This window comes from Saccopteryx leptura, chromosome 13 (assembly GCF_036850995.1).
Source record: "Saccopteryx leptura isolate mSacLep1 chromosome 13, mSacLep1_pri_phased_curated, whole genome shotgun sequence".
Lineage (NCBI taxonomy): Eukaryota > Metazoa > Chordata > Mammalia > Chiroptera > Emballonuridae > Saccopteryx > Saccopteryx leptura.
Window position 1 is genome coordinate 37,395,830 of NC_089515.1, and position 15,366 is coordinate 37,411,195.

Below are 15,366 nucleotides of genomic sequence, written 5' to 3' on the forward strand. Positions count from 1 at the left end.
TCTCCCTGTCTGTCTGTCCCTACCTGTTCCTCTCTCTGACACTCTGTCCCTGTCAAAAATATGAAATAGGCCTGGCCGGTTGGCTCAGTGGTAGAGCGTCGGCCTGGCATGCGGGAGTCCTGGGTTCGATTCCCAGCCAGGGCACACAGGAGAAGTGCCCATCTGCTTCTCCACCCCTCCCCCTCTCCTTCCTCTCTGTCTCTCTCTTCCCCTCCTGCAACCAAGGCTCCATTGGAGCAAAGTTGGCCCGGGCGCTGAGGATGGCTCTGTGGCCTCTGCCTCAGGCGCTAGAATGGCTCTGGTTGCAGCAGAGCGACGCCCTGGATGGGCAGAGCATCGCCCCCTGGTGGCCATGCCGGGTGGATCCTGGTGGGGCGCATGTGGGAGTCTGTCTGACTACCTTCCCATTTCCAGCTTCAGAAAAATACAAAAAGGAAAATAAATAAATAAATAAAAAACTATTATAAAAAAGCCTTAGAAAAGTAGACAAGTAAATTTATGTTGACTTATTTCCTTTATTGAATTAAAATTATACTATGTATAAAATAGCAATGTATGTATATATACAGAGGGATTTAATGTCATAATATACACAAAAATCTTCAGAGTGAGGATGTAAGTTACAATGATTATAATAAACATAAAATTTATATTAAAACATTCTCCATGGTGATTTTATTTGGGTGTTTTTGTTCGAAGTCGTCGTTTGAGAATCTGATGATCACTTTCCTTCGCTTTATAATCCATAAAAATCTGAAATTAACAATTATACAATTTTTAATAAAAATAAAAAGCTTATTTATAATCAGTAAGACATATTCACATGCTTAGTAACTGAAATAATAGGTATATTATAATACATTGTCCTCTTGGACTACAGGCACACTATCTTCTATGAAAAAGGCATGCTTACTGTAACAGATTTTATAAGAGATTCTTTCAACACAGCATGATTTTAGAATTAAAATAATCTATACTCCATATTATATTCAGGACATATATAGCTTGAAATGATTACTAAAGTGTTTGGAGACATGTGACTCAAATAACTTTTTAAAAAAAAGATCTTTTGCAGCAACAACTATACAACTTAGAAAGTTGAAAATAATTTCATCAAGGGAGGAAATTACAGACTAATCAGACATGGTAAAAAGTGATGAAGAAAACAGTACTTTTAACAGCATGTCCTAATTAACCACAATTCTTAGCCACTTGCTTTTAAGTATCTACCTAGTATCTGATAGCTACTATTGCTAAAAAACTCCCCCGATTTTTCTTGGCCATTTCCTGCTGAAAACTGTTCCTTTAATTTCTTTTTTATTTGCACTTTCATCAACTAGGCAAATGTAAGCATGCTAAAAAATTAGAACTTTCCTTGTAACAGCACAGCCTGTTCTGAGTGAGGAGAATGAGTCAGAGTCCTGGTGACAAACTACAGTCTTTTCTCAATAGGACCTGGAAGGCTGAGGAGAGGTGGGAGGAAATGACTAAATGTCAGTTCTGTATTACCAGGCACACTTGGGCCCAGATCTGTACAACTCTGTGATAAAGATAACAAGAGAGAGAAATGCCAGGAGCTATTAAACAGTGATAATTCTATGGATGGAATGCCTCTGACTAGTTTATGAATGTAGATGAAGAAAATGTGTATGTATTAATGCCACATTTATATTTAATTACCATAAATTTAACCTATCTGATATCAAAAGTTTAACATTTAAAGCGTATTTAAAGAGATTTGATCTAAAAAATAAAAATTCAACCTATTATAAAATTCAAATTGTGGCCATGGCAGGTTGGCTCAGTGGTCGAGTGTCGGACCAGTGTGTGAAAGTACTGGGTTCAATTCCAAGCAAGGGCACACAGGAGAAGCACCCATCTGCTTCTCCACCCTTCCCCCTCTCCTTTCTCTCTGTCTCTTCCCCTCCCACAGCCAAGGCTCCAATGGAGCAAAAGCTGGTCCAAGCACTGAAGATGGCTCCACGGCCTCCACCTCAGGCACTAGAATGGCTCTGGTCACAATGGAGCAGCTGCCCAGATGGGAGAGTATCACCCCCTAGTGGGCTTGCCGGGTAAATCCCGGTTGGGCACATGCAGGAGTCTGTCTGCCTCCCTGCTTCTCACTTTGGAAAAATACAAAAAAAAAAAAAAAAAATTCAAATTGTTATGAATATTTCAAAATGTAAAATAACATGAACAGTTTTACTTTTAAGAAAACTAAAATAGCAGCTTACCACTTGGCCAGATATATCAATAGGAGATGAAATTTCACTTGTGTATAATTTCCGTTTGGCCCGTTTTGGTCGTGATCCATTTTCTTTACTGACTTCTACATTTGAGAACTTTGAAGAGCTCATCGTTTCAATTATCTTCTTTGCTATAAAAATACACATATTAGTTAAATACTGAAATAATTTTCTAACTGCAAAGGTTTAAACTTTTTAATAAAGTAAAAACATACCACATTTTAAAAAGCACTGTAATTTGTAAACGGTAAAAGGACATGAAAGGACAATTCACAAAGAAAAAATTAAATGCCTAATAAACACATGAAATAATGATTAAGAGCAAAAACAAGTAAGTAAAATACGCATCATTAGACTAGTAAATTATAGTACCATCAGTAAAACTCAGGCTTCTTCAATGACTATTAAGTAAAGGTTGTTGATAATTGTGAGCCCTTTACTTATAGCGCGCTCTCTCTCTCTCTCTCTCTCTCTCTCTCTCTCTCTCTCTCTCTCACTCACACACACACACACACACACACACACACTCACACAGTAAAAATTAGAAAGCAAATTGTTAACAGTTGATTACTCTAGGGAAGTGGAATTGAAATTTTAAAATTTCTTACTTTATACATTTGTTTTATTTTTTAATAGGCACATAATGGTTTTAATAGAAAATATATTTCCATTTAAAAACACTCCTGGATAAAAAAATATTCTTATACATATAACTACACTTCTTAAAAAAACAGAAAAAACATTTAAAGGAAATGCATTAAATGGAGGGTCTACTTGTCAAGGGTTGAGCTGAGCTTGAGAGCTGAGCTGCAGATGTCAGAGTAGCTGATGGCCAAAAGAAAGTCAGCTCCCACCCTGGCTGGTTGGCTCAGTGGTACAGCATTAAGACAGCGTGTGGGAAGTCCCAGGTTCGATTCCTGGTCAGGGCACACAGGAGAAGCTCCCATCTGCTTCTCCACCCCTCCCCCTCTCCTTCCTCTCTGTCTCTCTCTTCCCCTCCTGCAGCCAAGGCTCCATTGGAGCAAAGTTGGCCCGAGCACTGAGGATGGCTCCATGGCCTCTGCCTCAGGAGCTAGAATGTTTCTAATTGCAGCGGTGCAACGCCCCAGATGGGCAGAGCATCGCTCTCTAGTGGGCTTGCCGGGTGGATCCCATTCGGGCACATGCAGTAGTCTGTCTGCCTGCCTCCCTGCTTCTCTCTAAAGAAAAAGTAAGAAAAATAAAAAAGAAACCACCAGTTCCTACCCACCCCCTTTCCCACATTTTCCCATAGAATAGGGAGTGGTCTATGTCAGAGGACCAGCTCATCAGTGTGGGCCATCACACTGCCAAGGGAACTTAGACAAAAGGCTCATACTCTTGCGGTTTTTTGGCCCTTGGGGCTGGAGGCCGGAGGAAGAGCTAGGAGTGAAAAACTAGAGGTAGAGCGGAGAAAGGTGTCTTCAAGGTTACCTGCCCTTCCCTGTCATAAGGTCTTTGGCAGAGAAGTTCTCTGCCGAAGGTTCCCAATAAAGAGGCTCCAAATGAAGGCATCTAGGCCAGGAATCAGGTATGAACAAGAGCACAGCTGGACCAGGGCCTGAGTCCCTATATTTCCATCTGATCAACAACAGCTGGGGATTGTAACAACAATCCAAAACAGGGTTATCTTATAGTCAGAGAAATAAGTTAAAAAATCCAGGCCAGATATATACATAGGGAAGCTGTTAAGGAGCTAAGTCAACCCAGTAAGGAAGTCAGTTACTGAAATGGGTACCTCCTTCTTGTAAACATATTTTCTTTTAACACTGAAGTGATTAACATCGGTTTTTAAATAACCTCCATAAGAATCTAAAATAACAAGTTCTGCCTCTCCAAATTTAGACTTTTAACAGTTTGCTATTTGTCCCTCCAAATATTTTCTATGCTTATGCAAACTATACCATAAAATGATGTCTAGCCTGACCAGGTGTTGGCACAGTGAATACAGCGTGGGATTGGAATGCCGAGGACCCAGGTTCGAGACCCCAAGGTCGCCAGCTTGAGCACGGTCTCATCTGGCTTGAGCAAAGCTCATCACCTTGGACCCAAGGTCACTGGTTTGAGCAAGGGGTTACTTGGTCTGCTGAAGACCCACAGTCAAGGCACATATGAGAAAGCAATCAATGAACAACGAAGGTGTCACAACGAAAAACTGATGACTGATGCTTCTCATCTCTTTCCATTCCTGTCTGTCTGTCCCTATCTATCCTTCTCTCTGACTCTCTCTCTCTCTCTCTCTGTAAAAAAAAAAAAAAAAAATGATGTCTATATTTTTTGGAAAATATAAACAAATGGGTCCGGTAAGCCTGAAGGTCCCAAACCGTGAGAGCCCTGCTGTGACAAGCTTGCAGGAGCACAGGCCACTCCGTCGCTCTGTAACACGTTCCGCAGCCTGCCTGGATACTAACAGTGACAACAGCTCAAGGTGGTTCAGTTTCAGAGTAACACCGCATTCCACTCCATATGATGATCACCTGACTTTGCAACCTGAATTTTCAGAAGCTGAGTTTTCAGTGGCTGTTTGGCCTTAAGTACTAAATGCATGGAAGTATTAGGTGTTTCTCTGGGTGAAGGAGCACAATGAAACAAATTACCGAGTTATTAAAGGCACTACAAACCAAGAAAGTCGGGAACCTCTGCACATGTGTTTACACAAAGTGTTTTTACACAACCTATCTGGATCAATTAAGCTGTCCCTTGCTTTATATTCCCAGCCCTTCCTAGTCTCCTCACCACTATTCTCCTCCCACTTACTCTACTCTACCACTCAGGTCATCTTGTGAAACCTGACTACTCCTCTACTTTCTCCCCCAACAATCTCTCCACATCCTACATGCCACCTAGAACAGCCTGCACTTTCCCTGTACTTTCCTGGTACTCCACCTGTGTCAAAACTGGTCTCTCTGTGTACATGTTTTTGTTTATGTACGTATAATGAGTGTGTACATCTGAGCATATATTAACACACAGGTATTAATATGGATAAGGAAAAACCGGTTGGCTCAGTGGTAGAGCATCAGCCTGGCGTGCAGGAGTCTCGGGTTCGATTCCCGGCCAGGGCACACAGGAGAAGTGCCCATCTGCTTCTCCACCCCTCCCCCTCTCCTTCCTCTCTGTCTCTCTCTTCCCCTCCCACAGCCGGGGCTCCATTGGAGCAAAGTCAGCCTGGGCGCTGAGGATGGCTCCATGGCCTCTGCCTCAGGTGCTAGAATGGCTCTGGTTGCAACAGAGCAACGGCCGAAATGGGCGGAGCATCGCCCTCTGGTGGGCATGCTGGGTGGATCCTGGTCGGGCGCATGTGGGAGTCTGTCTGACTGCCTCCCTGTTTCCAACTTCAGAAAAAACTAAATCAGTATGTACAGAAGGGTATGTTTTTGATATATATGAATAGGTCATGTTTATCTATACAAGAAAAAAACCGTGAAAGTATACCCATGATACTCACAGTGATCACCTCTAACAGGTGCAATACTGCCAACATTTCAGTACTAAATTAAATCCCATCTTCTCCATAAAATCTTCCCATAGCCCCTAATTAGAATAGGGGCTCGTTTCCCTCCAATATTACCACAGCACATTTTATCTCTATAATTACATTAAGCTACCTGCTCTGGATCAATTACTTCAATACAGGTCTTTCTCTACTACGTATTGAACATCAAGGCATATCACCTTTCCACGTTTCCTCCCACAGTACCTATTACAGGACGTTTACTTGAAATATAATACTCACTGCTGAGTTTATATATCAACCAGAAATATATGGAAATACCCACTATACCTAACATTAAAGGGCATTTAATTCTATGCAAACCTTTTGATTGAAGGATTGTTGGAGAATGTTGTAAGAAGTCCCCAAATTTCTGTAGTGTACCTTCTTTTTTCTTAGTAGCCAAGTTTTCATTAATTGCAGATGCTTGACTCCGTAGAGAGTATGTTTTCTGAGATAACAATTTTGTTGAAACCTAATAAACAAACATTTTTCATTATTGTTGATGAGTGTTAGAAGGAAATAGTTTCCGCCATAGTTGAATTAAACAGGCCAGACACAGGCTAAGAATTCTCAGCAGGGAATTTGCAATGGAGAACGTGAGAAGGATGAAAGGCCAGAGGCAGCAAAGTGAGCGTGGGGGGCAGGCTAAGGGAGAAGGGACCCGTCAGTAAGTGCATGCCACTGGCCGAACGCTGAGCCTACACTCTAAGCTGCATCAGAGGAATTAAAATCAAAGACAAATGAGTTGTAATTAGACAGAACTGAATCTGAATAATTACTAATCAAATTTGACATCTTTATTTTCATCTTCTATCTTTATAAATGTAAGTTATTAAAATAGTGAAGTTTGGACAAACTGGAAGACAAACCTTTTGTTCCTTTTTGACAGAAGAATTTTTGGGCTCAGCAACAGGGGACTTCAAATTAGTTCTGGGTGTGGTATTCTTCTTATTTTCACACTTCACAAAGTCCTAAAAATAATGTATGTCAGTATTGGTTAATTTCTTGACAATACTTTCTTTCTCTAGACTTAAAAAAAAAAAAAAATAATGGTTCTTTAACCAGTAGTGATTTTTGACCCCAGGGGACACTAGCAATGTCTGGAGATGGTTCTGGTTGTCACTGCTGGCGGAAGTGGAGTTTTCTCGGCAACTAGTGGGCAGAGGCCAGAAAGCTGCCAGCACCCCAATGATGCACAGGACAACTGTCTAAAGAAAGTCAATAGTGCTGAAGTTGAAAATCGTCACTGAAAGGATCATTTTTTCTGAACTTTATGAGATACTGACATACAGCATATAAGTATAAGGTGTATAATGTGATAATTTAATGCATGTATATATGCAAATAATTAAAGATATGAATTTTCACACACAATGTAAAATGAAATTATAAGCTAAATGAAAAGGATTAGAAGAAATACATCTTTTATTTGAACCTCATCTTTAAAATATAGCACAGCAATATACCTCCCTTATCCCCAATTCCTGCAAAGCAACTATGTGTAAGATCTCTAACTACAATTTGGAAGCACTGAAAACAAATAAAAACAAATAAAAATCTTCACTATAAACACAGGCAAAATATGAAAATTAAAACACTCTGTTGACCCTGGCCAGGTGCCTCAGTAGATAAAGTGTCGACCAGGTGCACCAAGAATCTGGGTTTAATCCCCAGTCAGGACAAATAGAAGAAGCAATCAATGAGTGCACAACTAAATGGAATAACTAAGTGAAACAACGACGCAATGCTTCTCTCTCTCTCTCTCTCTCTCTCTCTCTCTCTCTGAAATCAATGGAAAAATTAAAAAACAAAACAAAAAGCACGCCCTTCCTTCCCTACAAAATAGGCATGATATTTTAGAAAAAGCCTTTTGTAGTATTATTAATTGAATTGAACTGGTAGAAATCTAGTTATACCCAAGATTATAAGCATAAAAGAGAAAAAAAGGCAAGAGGAGAGTAGCAAAAAGATCGTGACTAAACCTCAGAATTCAAATCACCAAGTAGAAGCCATTAAGGGTCATAAGAAGCCAACTTCCTTAAAGGGGAAGACAGACGGCATCATGAGAAGCAAACCCAGAAGAGAGACTGGAACTCCATCACACTTTGAGTGTTCCATAAAGAGCTCTTTGGAGTCTTCACTGAAATAGAACAGAACCCTATATGTATGCTTTTCATTGGGACCTCAGTCTATTACAGCAGTGAAGAGCTAGCAAAATTAATTACAACTTTTAAGTTTTACATGATCTGCTTACAATAATTTTTATATCTTTCTGAAATACACATAGGAGAATAGAAGAGTATAAACCAACAGTAAAATGATAACTGTATTTTAACACTGTGTACACAACAAATTTCCCTTTTCCCTTAAAAAAATAAACCAAGGAAAAGTCAATAAAGATGATAAAATTGAAACAGTATTGTAATGGTACCTAAAATGTATTAAATATAAAAGTTAATTAAGGCTCTATAAAACAAGCTCTAAAAAGTATTCTAAGTATAGCAGGAAATATACTATTTATTCAGCAAATATATTACCTGACAGAGAGCCTCAGGAGTATGGTTAATACTATTTATCTTCTACCAGCTTGAAAATATAGTACTCTTTTAAGGAGTAAAATAAAATGTTGAAGATAAACTTGTTGTGCTGGAGATTTTATAATTAGTTTTAAACCTAAAACAAGTTACTTTTAAAATAAATATTACCTATCTATCACATAAGGAGCAAAAACTAAGCATTTTAAACACATTATATCTACTTTCATTTCCAAAAGAAGGAAACTAAGGGTCAGAAAGTTTATGTGACATGTCAGAGGGTTTTATAAACCCTGTAATAAAAAAGCTGTAGTACAAAAGAAGTAAACCGTGTTTAGCCTTCCTCTAAAGAGGTCCAGATTTTAATATACTAGCTGTTAGAAAAAGAATTTCTGTTCTAAAAGAGACTATTAGAGTTATGACAATAGAGATCTAAGATTTTAGTTAAATAAGAAAGATTAACTCAAGCAAGATAACCATTTCAGTTTCTCTAATTTATCAACCCTTTTTCCTTTTCCATTGGAGGGAAAATAACTAAGTTTGAATAGGACTGATTTAGTGAAATAACTCTCCAATAAAATCCTGGTACCATCATGTGACATATCACAACTTCACTGAAATAAGGCATAAACTATTTTAATATCCATAAGCTTTTTAAATAAGGACTATTCAACTACAGTGAGATTCTTTTATTTTTTCTCTCCTTTTTTAGGTGAGAGGAGTGGAGATAGTGAGGCAGACTCTTGCATATGCCCCCACTGGGATCCACTCTGCAACTCCAGCTGGGGCCAATGCTCAAGTACCAAGCTAAATTTAGCACCTGAGGCTGATGCACTTACCAGTGGTCGGCAAACTCAGTCAACAGAGCCAAATATCAACAGTATAACAAATGAAATTTCTTTTGAAAGCCAGATTTTTTAAACTTCAACTATATAGGTAGGTACATTCCTTATTGAGGTAGCGCCCGCACGTGGTATTTTGTGGAAGAGCCACGCTCAAGGGGCCAAAGAGCCGCATGTGGCTCGTGAGCCACAGTTTGCCGACCAGGGACTTAGACCAACCAAACTATCCTCAGCGCCCGAGGCCAAGTTCAAACCAATCAAGCCACTAGCTGAGGGAGGGGAAGAGGGAGCAAAGGGGGAGATGTTGGGGGACAGAAACAAATGGTCACTTTTACTGTGTGTCCTGACAAGTAATCAAACCTGGGATGTCCACACACCAGGCCAACACTATCCACTGAGCCACCAGCCAGGGGCCTATAGTGATATTCTTAAAGAGTAGAGAATATGTTAAAAATTATGACTCTGGCCTCTAACAGCAATGCTTATAAAAAGGAGGGAAGCGGCCCTGGCCGGTTGGCTCAGTGATAGAGCGTCGGCCTGGCGTGCAGAAGTCCCGGGTTCGATTCCTGGCCAGGGCACACAGGAGAAGCGCCCATCTGCTTCTCCACCCCTCCCCCTCTCCTTCCTCTTTGTCTCTCTCTTCCCCTCCCGCAGCCGAGGCTCCAATGGAGCAAAGATGGCCCGGGCGCTGGGGATGGCTCCTTGGCCTCTGCCCCAGGCGCTAGAGTGGCTCTGGTCGCGACAGAGTGATGCCCCGGAGGGGCAGAGCATCGCCCCCTGGTGGGCGTGCCAGGTGGATCCCGGTCGGGCGCATGCGGGAGTCTGTCTGACTGTCTCTCCCCGTTTCCAGCTTCAGAGAAATACCAAAAAAAAAAAAAAAGAAAAGGAGGGAAGCATAACAGAGTTTTAAACTATATATTATAAATATCTGCTTGTTAAATTCACTCATCAGTTAAGTATTTACCTCCTCCATTTCATTACTCTTCCTCTTCCGAGCCTTGGAAATCTTAACCGTTACTGGTAAGGTACAACCAGAGTGTTTCACTGCCATTTTGTTTGGCTGTAAAGGTGTAAACTGAATCTCTAACTCAGGTTTTGGAAACCGAGTAGTTTGATTATTTTCTGTTGACACTTCACAAGAGTCAAGGACTACAGATTCATCCTATAAGAGAATTAAAAATGAAAACAAACCTTATTTGCAGAAAATAAATTCATAAGTCACAAAGAACTCTCTCAAATACCAATTAAAGACAACGAATTAGTAAAGATAAAAAGTGTGCGTGGGTTCAATTCGCCGCAGCAAGGACAGAGACTGAGTTATCATCTCCCCTCTCTAAGCTTATACATGGTATGTTAAAGTTGAGGGAAACTTAGAGATCAGTATTTCTCAAATTTGTATGATCCTGAGAATAATCTAAAGAATTTGTTTAAAAGATTCTTGGACCCTACCATAATCAGAACTCTTCAAGAAAAGAATCTAAAATTTTTAATAAGCTCCAGTTTACAGTAGACTAACGTTTGCTGCAGATTCTTTGCTACTCTTCCCATTGAGAGATGGAGTCTCATTCTCCTTCCTTAAATCTGGGCTGGCCTTAATGACTTCCGTGAGCAATAGGTTGTGGTGGAAGTAACATCCCGATTCTTCTGAGGCTCAGTGATAAGAAGCCTTGTAACTTCTACTCTGTATTCTTGGAACACTAACTTACAGGACACTCTTCCTCAAACTCTAGCCAAGCCATAGGGAGAGGCCATATATAGGTCCAGCTGACCTCTCAAAATCAGCTATATGAATGCCTCATTTTGGAATTTCAGCCCAGTTGAGCATGTTTATTTCATGAAGGTAAGAAAAATATGCAAAACAGTCTAATAATGCCATTCTCCAAAACTATGAAGTATACAATAACTGCTGGAGTTCTTAACAGGAAACAAACCTGGAAGTTTTAGGAAAACATAAAGTTACAGAGAAAAATATGTTCCACACATAATTGCCAGTGCAATGAAGAATTAATCTTCCCTGGCCGGTTGGCTCAGCAGTAGAGTGTAGGCACGGTGTGTGGAAGTCCCAGGTTCAATTCCTAGTCAGGGCACAAGGAAGAAGAGCCTAACTGTTTCTCCACCCCTCCCCCTCCTCCTCTCTCTCCCTCTCCTGCAGCCATGGCTCGAATGGTTCAAGCAAGCTGGCCCCAGTAGCTGAGGATGGCTCCATGGCCTCATATCAGGTGCTAAAATAGCTTGATTGCTGAGCAACAGAGCAGCAGCCCCAGATGGGCAGAGCATTACCTGTTAGGGGGCTTGCCAGGTGAATCCTGGGCAGGAGCATACAGGAGTCTGTCTCTCTGCATGCTCCCTGCCTCTCTCTTAATTAAAAAAGAATTAATCTTATTTATGGATCAATTTTAATCTTTTCTACAAGTGATAGATTTGTACAGTCTCTAAGGTCAATACTAATTATTTGAAACTCTATGAAAAACTAGGCCAGGAAAAAAGAAATGGCTCATGTTACTTCCCTAGATTAAAGTGCCCTTCTCTTCCTGTTCTCTGGTTGGTCAAATTCTATTCATCCTCACAACCCTGGATGATGCTACCTTTGCTAATCCTTGTCCACAACCACTCAGGCAAAATCATCGTGTCCTCCTGAGTCAGTGTTTCTTCTTTGTACACTGTTTATAGCACTTGGCCGAAAAGGTAAGCTCAAATAAGGCAGTCCTGTATGTCTCTTGTCTTACTAGAGTCTCTCCTCCTTATGAATAGCAATCATATCTTATTTATGTTGGTATTCTCAGCATTTAGCAAGGTTCCCAACACTAAACGCTCCCAATAAATGTGTTTAAAATGTTTAATTTTCTCTTTAAAACTTTAAATGACAGAATTTTTGTCTATTTCATAAATAATATGAGAATCTCTATACTATCCAAAGTGATTCACAGAATTCTAATCTCATTACAAATTATGGAAATTCATTGTGAGTTACTGAGATTTGGTGACAAAGTTATTAAGTGGGCATTACTATACTTAATAACTTAATTACAATTACTATATAAAAGAATGTTAATTAAAGAGACCTCTTATGAGGGCAAATAATCATTTGTACTTTACCTTTTGTGAGATTTCCTATTTCTGACCAAGAAAGTGTGTTTATATGAACAGATCTATTGTTTGAAATCAATATAATTTTGAGAGGAGATTAATATTTAGAGACCTAATCTCTCAAAAGAATTTCACCTATCCTCAAAGTTCTTCAACTTTCTTTTCCACAGCAGAGAGCATATAAATTGTACAGCAAAGTACTTACAACAATTGACTGAATTATAATAGCATGTGTTACCTGGTGATTAACAGTCACTGATAAAGAAGGTAAAAAAGTGGACTGCGTTACCAAATGCCCACCTCTACTTCATTGCTGGAAATTTCAAAACCTGTTGACTGAGGTTCAGTTTCAATCACACCAAGATCTGCTGAACTCATGTTTATGGGCTTGATATCCATGGTTTCTTTTTCCTAAAGTAAATATTAAAGCAACAAGCCAATGTAACCAAAAATAAATTAAAATATTTCACCTAAAGAATATAAAAATCAAGATTTGGGTGGATTAAATGGGGAATAATCAAAGACTTCTTCAATGACCCTGTAACTCTCCTTCCTCCACTCCTTCTTACTCAGCGACTCAGGAAAGACTGGGCAATTTTCTAGCCTCTTTTGAGTCTGATATAAAGAGAATCTGAGGCCCTGGCCAGATGGCTCAAGGGATAGAGCAGTGGGTCAGTGGATAGAGCGTCGTCCTGGAACGCTGATGTTGAGGACTGGATCACCCAGTCAATGCACATACGAGAAACAATAAGAGCACAACTAAATAGAACTACAGGAAACAATGAGTTGATGGTTCTCTCTATCAAGTCAACGAAAAAAATTTTAAAAAGAGAGAATTTGAGGATTACTTTCAACTTCCAAGGTGTTTTACATATATTCTCTCATTTGACTTTCAGTAACTCTCAGATTTGTCAAGAATCATTATTCCTTCCTGACCAGGCAGTAGCGCAGTGGATAGAGCGTCAATCTGGGAAGCTGAGGACCCAGGCTCAAAACCCCAAGGTCGCTAGCTTGAGAGTGGGATTGCCGGCTTGAACGTGGGATCAAAGACATGATCCCATAGTCACTGGCTTAAGTCCAAGGTCACTGAATTGAAGCCCAAGGTCGCTGGCTTGAGCAAGGGGTCACTGCCTTGGCTGGAGCCCCCAGTCAAGGCACATTATGAGAAAGCAATCAACAAACAATTAAGGTGCCACAATGAAGAATTGATACTTCTTACCTCTCTCCTTTCCTGCCTGTCAGTCCACCTCTCTCACCAAAAAATAAAACAAACACGAATTATTATTCCTACTTTCCAGATGAGGAAATAGAAAATGACATGGCCAAGGCCTGTACTGAGTTTGGATTTGAATATTGATAACACAATTTTGAAAAGACAGTGTCTTGGAAATGCAAATACAGGATTACAGTAGGAAAGAGCATCATAACTAAACCATTCTTGCTGAACAATGTTCATCCCACTCTCTCAGCCATGGGTTATGTTCTTATTCTTAAACCCTACTTAAAGGATCTATAAAGAAGTAGTAGATTACATTTTTAAACTTGATAAATTCCAACATGGGTCTTCTCATCACTGCCATCAAAATCAAAAGTCAAATACAACTCTATGTCACCTACCCATAACTGCCAAATAAAGATTCTATTGAATTATAATGGGAAGAAATAGTATGTTCTGACTCCCACTGAGGTAAAAACTATGCTAATTGTTTTTCACAAATGCTCTCAATTTTCACAACTTTACTAGGAAGACAATATTATCTCTCAACCAATCAAAACGATAAAGTTGAAAAACTCAAAATTCATAAAATATATCCAATTTTTCAAACTCTGATACCTTTTTGATCTATTGAAACTTATTTTTTTAACCTTTAAGAAGTTAAACAATTTTGAAAATCTTTGTTTATTTTTTAAAAAGGTATAGAAAGAACAAGAGTCAACTGACTGTTTTAGAAGCCTCTGACGTGATCCTTTTTTTTAATTGTTCAATTTCATTATCTTTCTGTAAGTTACTGGAGAGCAGTGCTTTCAGCTGCGTTTCTAATGCTGCAACCAAATGATCCCGTTCTTCACGCCACTTTTGCAGGTTACTGTCTTTCTCCGCCAGCTGTGCTGTAAGCATTTCCTAAACACAAAATAAATTTTAAAGTATAGGTTGTAACACCATGCATCTAAATTTTTTTGAAATTTTGTAAGTAACACAGTAAATATAACTATGAGCAAGATGCAGAACGTATTAGTCTAGATAAAATATTTACTGTACTTGTAAAACAAAATATGACCCTGGCCAGTGGCTCCTTGGATAGAGCATCAGCCTGGCACATGGATGTCCCAGGTTCAATTACTGGTCAAGGCACACAAAGAAGCAATCATCTGTTTCTCTCCTCCCCCTCTCCCCCTTCTTTCTCTCTTCACCTCCTGGAATCCAGGTTCAGTTGGTTCGAGAATCGGTCCAGGCGCTGAGGATAACTAGGTTGGTTTGCTCAGGTACTATTAAAATAGCCCAGCTGATCCAAGCATCACCCCAGACAGGTGTTCTTGGGTAGATCCGGGTAAGGGTGCATATCTACCCTCCTCTTACTTAAAAAAAAAAAAAAAAAAAAAAGCGCACACATACATACATAATGCCTATATATGTGTGTGTGTGTGTATATATATATATATATATATATATATAGAGAGAGAGAGAGAGAGAGAGAGAGAGAGAGATGGTATATATATATATATATATATATGATGTGTATATATATATATATAGATAGTATCCACATGCTGTTATTTATCCCTAGCCCATCTCAATTGAAAAAATCAGCTTGTTGATCACTTCTTTCAATAAACAATTAAGCTTTGTTTGTTAGCTTTCCTTTTTTTTTTTTTAAGAGGAGAGAAGAGTAGATAGTGAGGCAGACTCCTGCACACACCCCAACCAGGATCCATCCAGCAACCCCGTCTTGAGCTGATGCTAAAGTACTGAGCTATTTTTAGTGCCTGAGGCTGACATACTTGGACCAACTGAGTTATCCTCAGCGCTTTAGACCACTGGCTGTGGGAGGGGAAGAGGAAGAGAAAAGCAAGAGAAGAGGAAGAGAAGAGGAAGAGGGAGGTGGAGAGTAATAGATGTTCACTTCTCCTGTGTGCCCTGATTG

General features: G+C 39.6%; 1 protein-coding gene across 4 annotated transcripts in view; it reads right to left on the reverse strand.

Moving 5' to 3' along the window:
• Positions 1-506: 506 nt before the first annotated feature.
• Positions 507-15,366, reverse strand: part of KIF20B (kinesin family member 20B) — a 76,790-nt gene continuing 61,930 nt past the window's right edge. For 3 of the 4 annotated variants that reach the window (XM_066355121.1, XM_066355118.1, XM_066355117.1), the window contains exons 27-33: positions 14,166-14,345; positions 12,524-12,634; positions 10,101-10,298; positions 6,630-6,731; positions 6,082-6,232; positions 2,235-2,377; positions 507-753 (exon numbers count right to left, since the gene is read on the reverse strand). In XM_066355121.1, coding sequence (XP_066211218.1) covers positions 676-753; positions 2,235-2,377; positions 6,082-6,232; positions 6,630-6,731; positions 10,101-10,298; positions 12,524-12,634; positions 14,166-14,345 — 963 coding nt within the window. In that variant the 3' untranslated portion in view covers positions 507-675. The remainder of the gene's footprint in view (positions 754-2,234; positions 2,378-6,081; positions 6,233-6,629; positions 6,732-10,100; positions 10,299-12,523; positions 12,635-14,165; positions 14,346-15,366) is intronic. The other variant, XM_066355119.1, reaches the window with a different exon arrangement.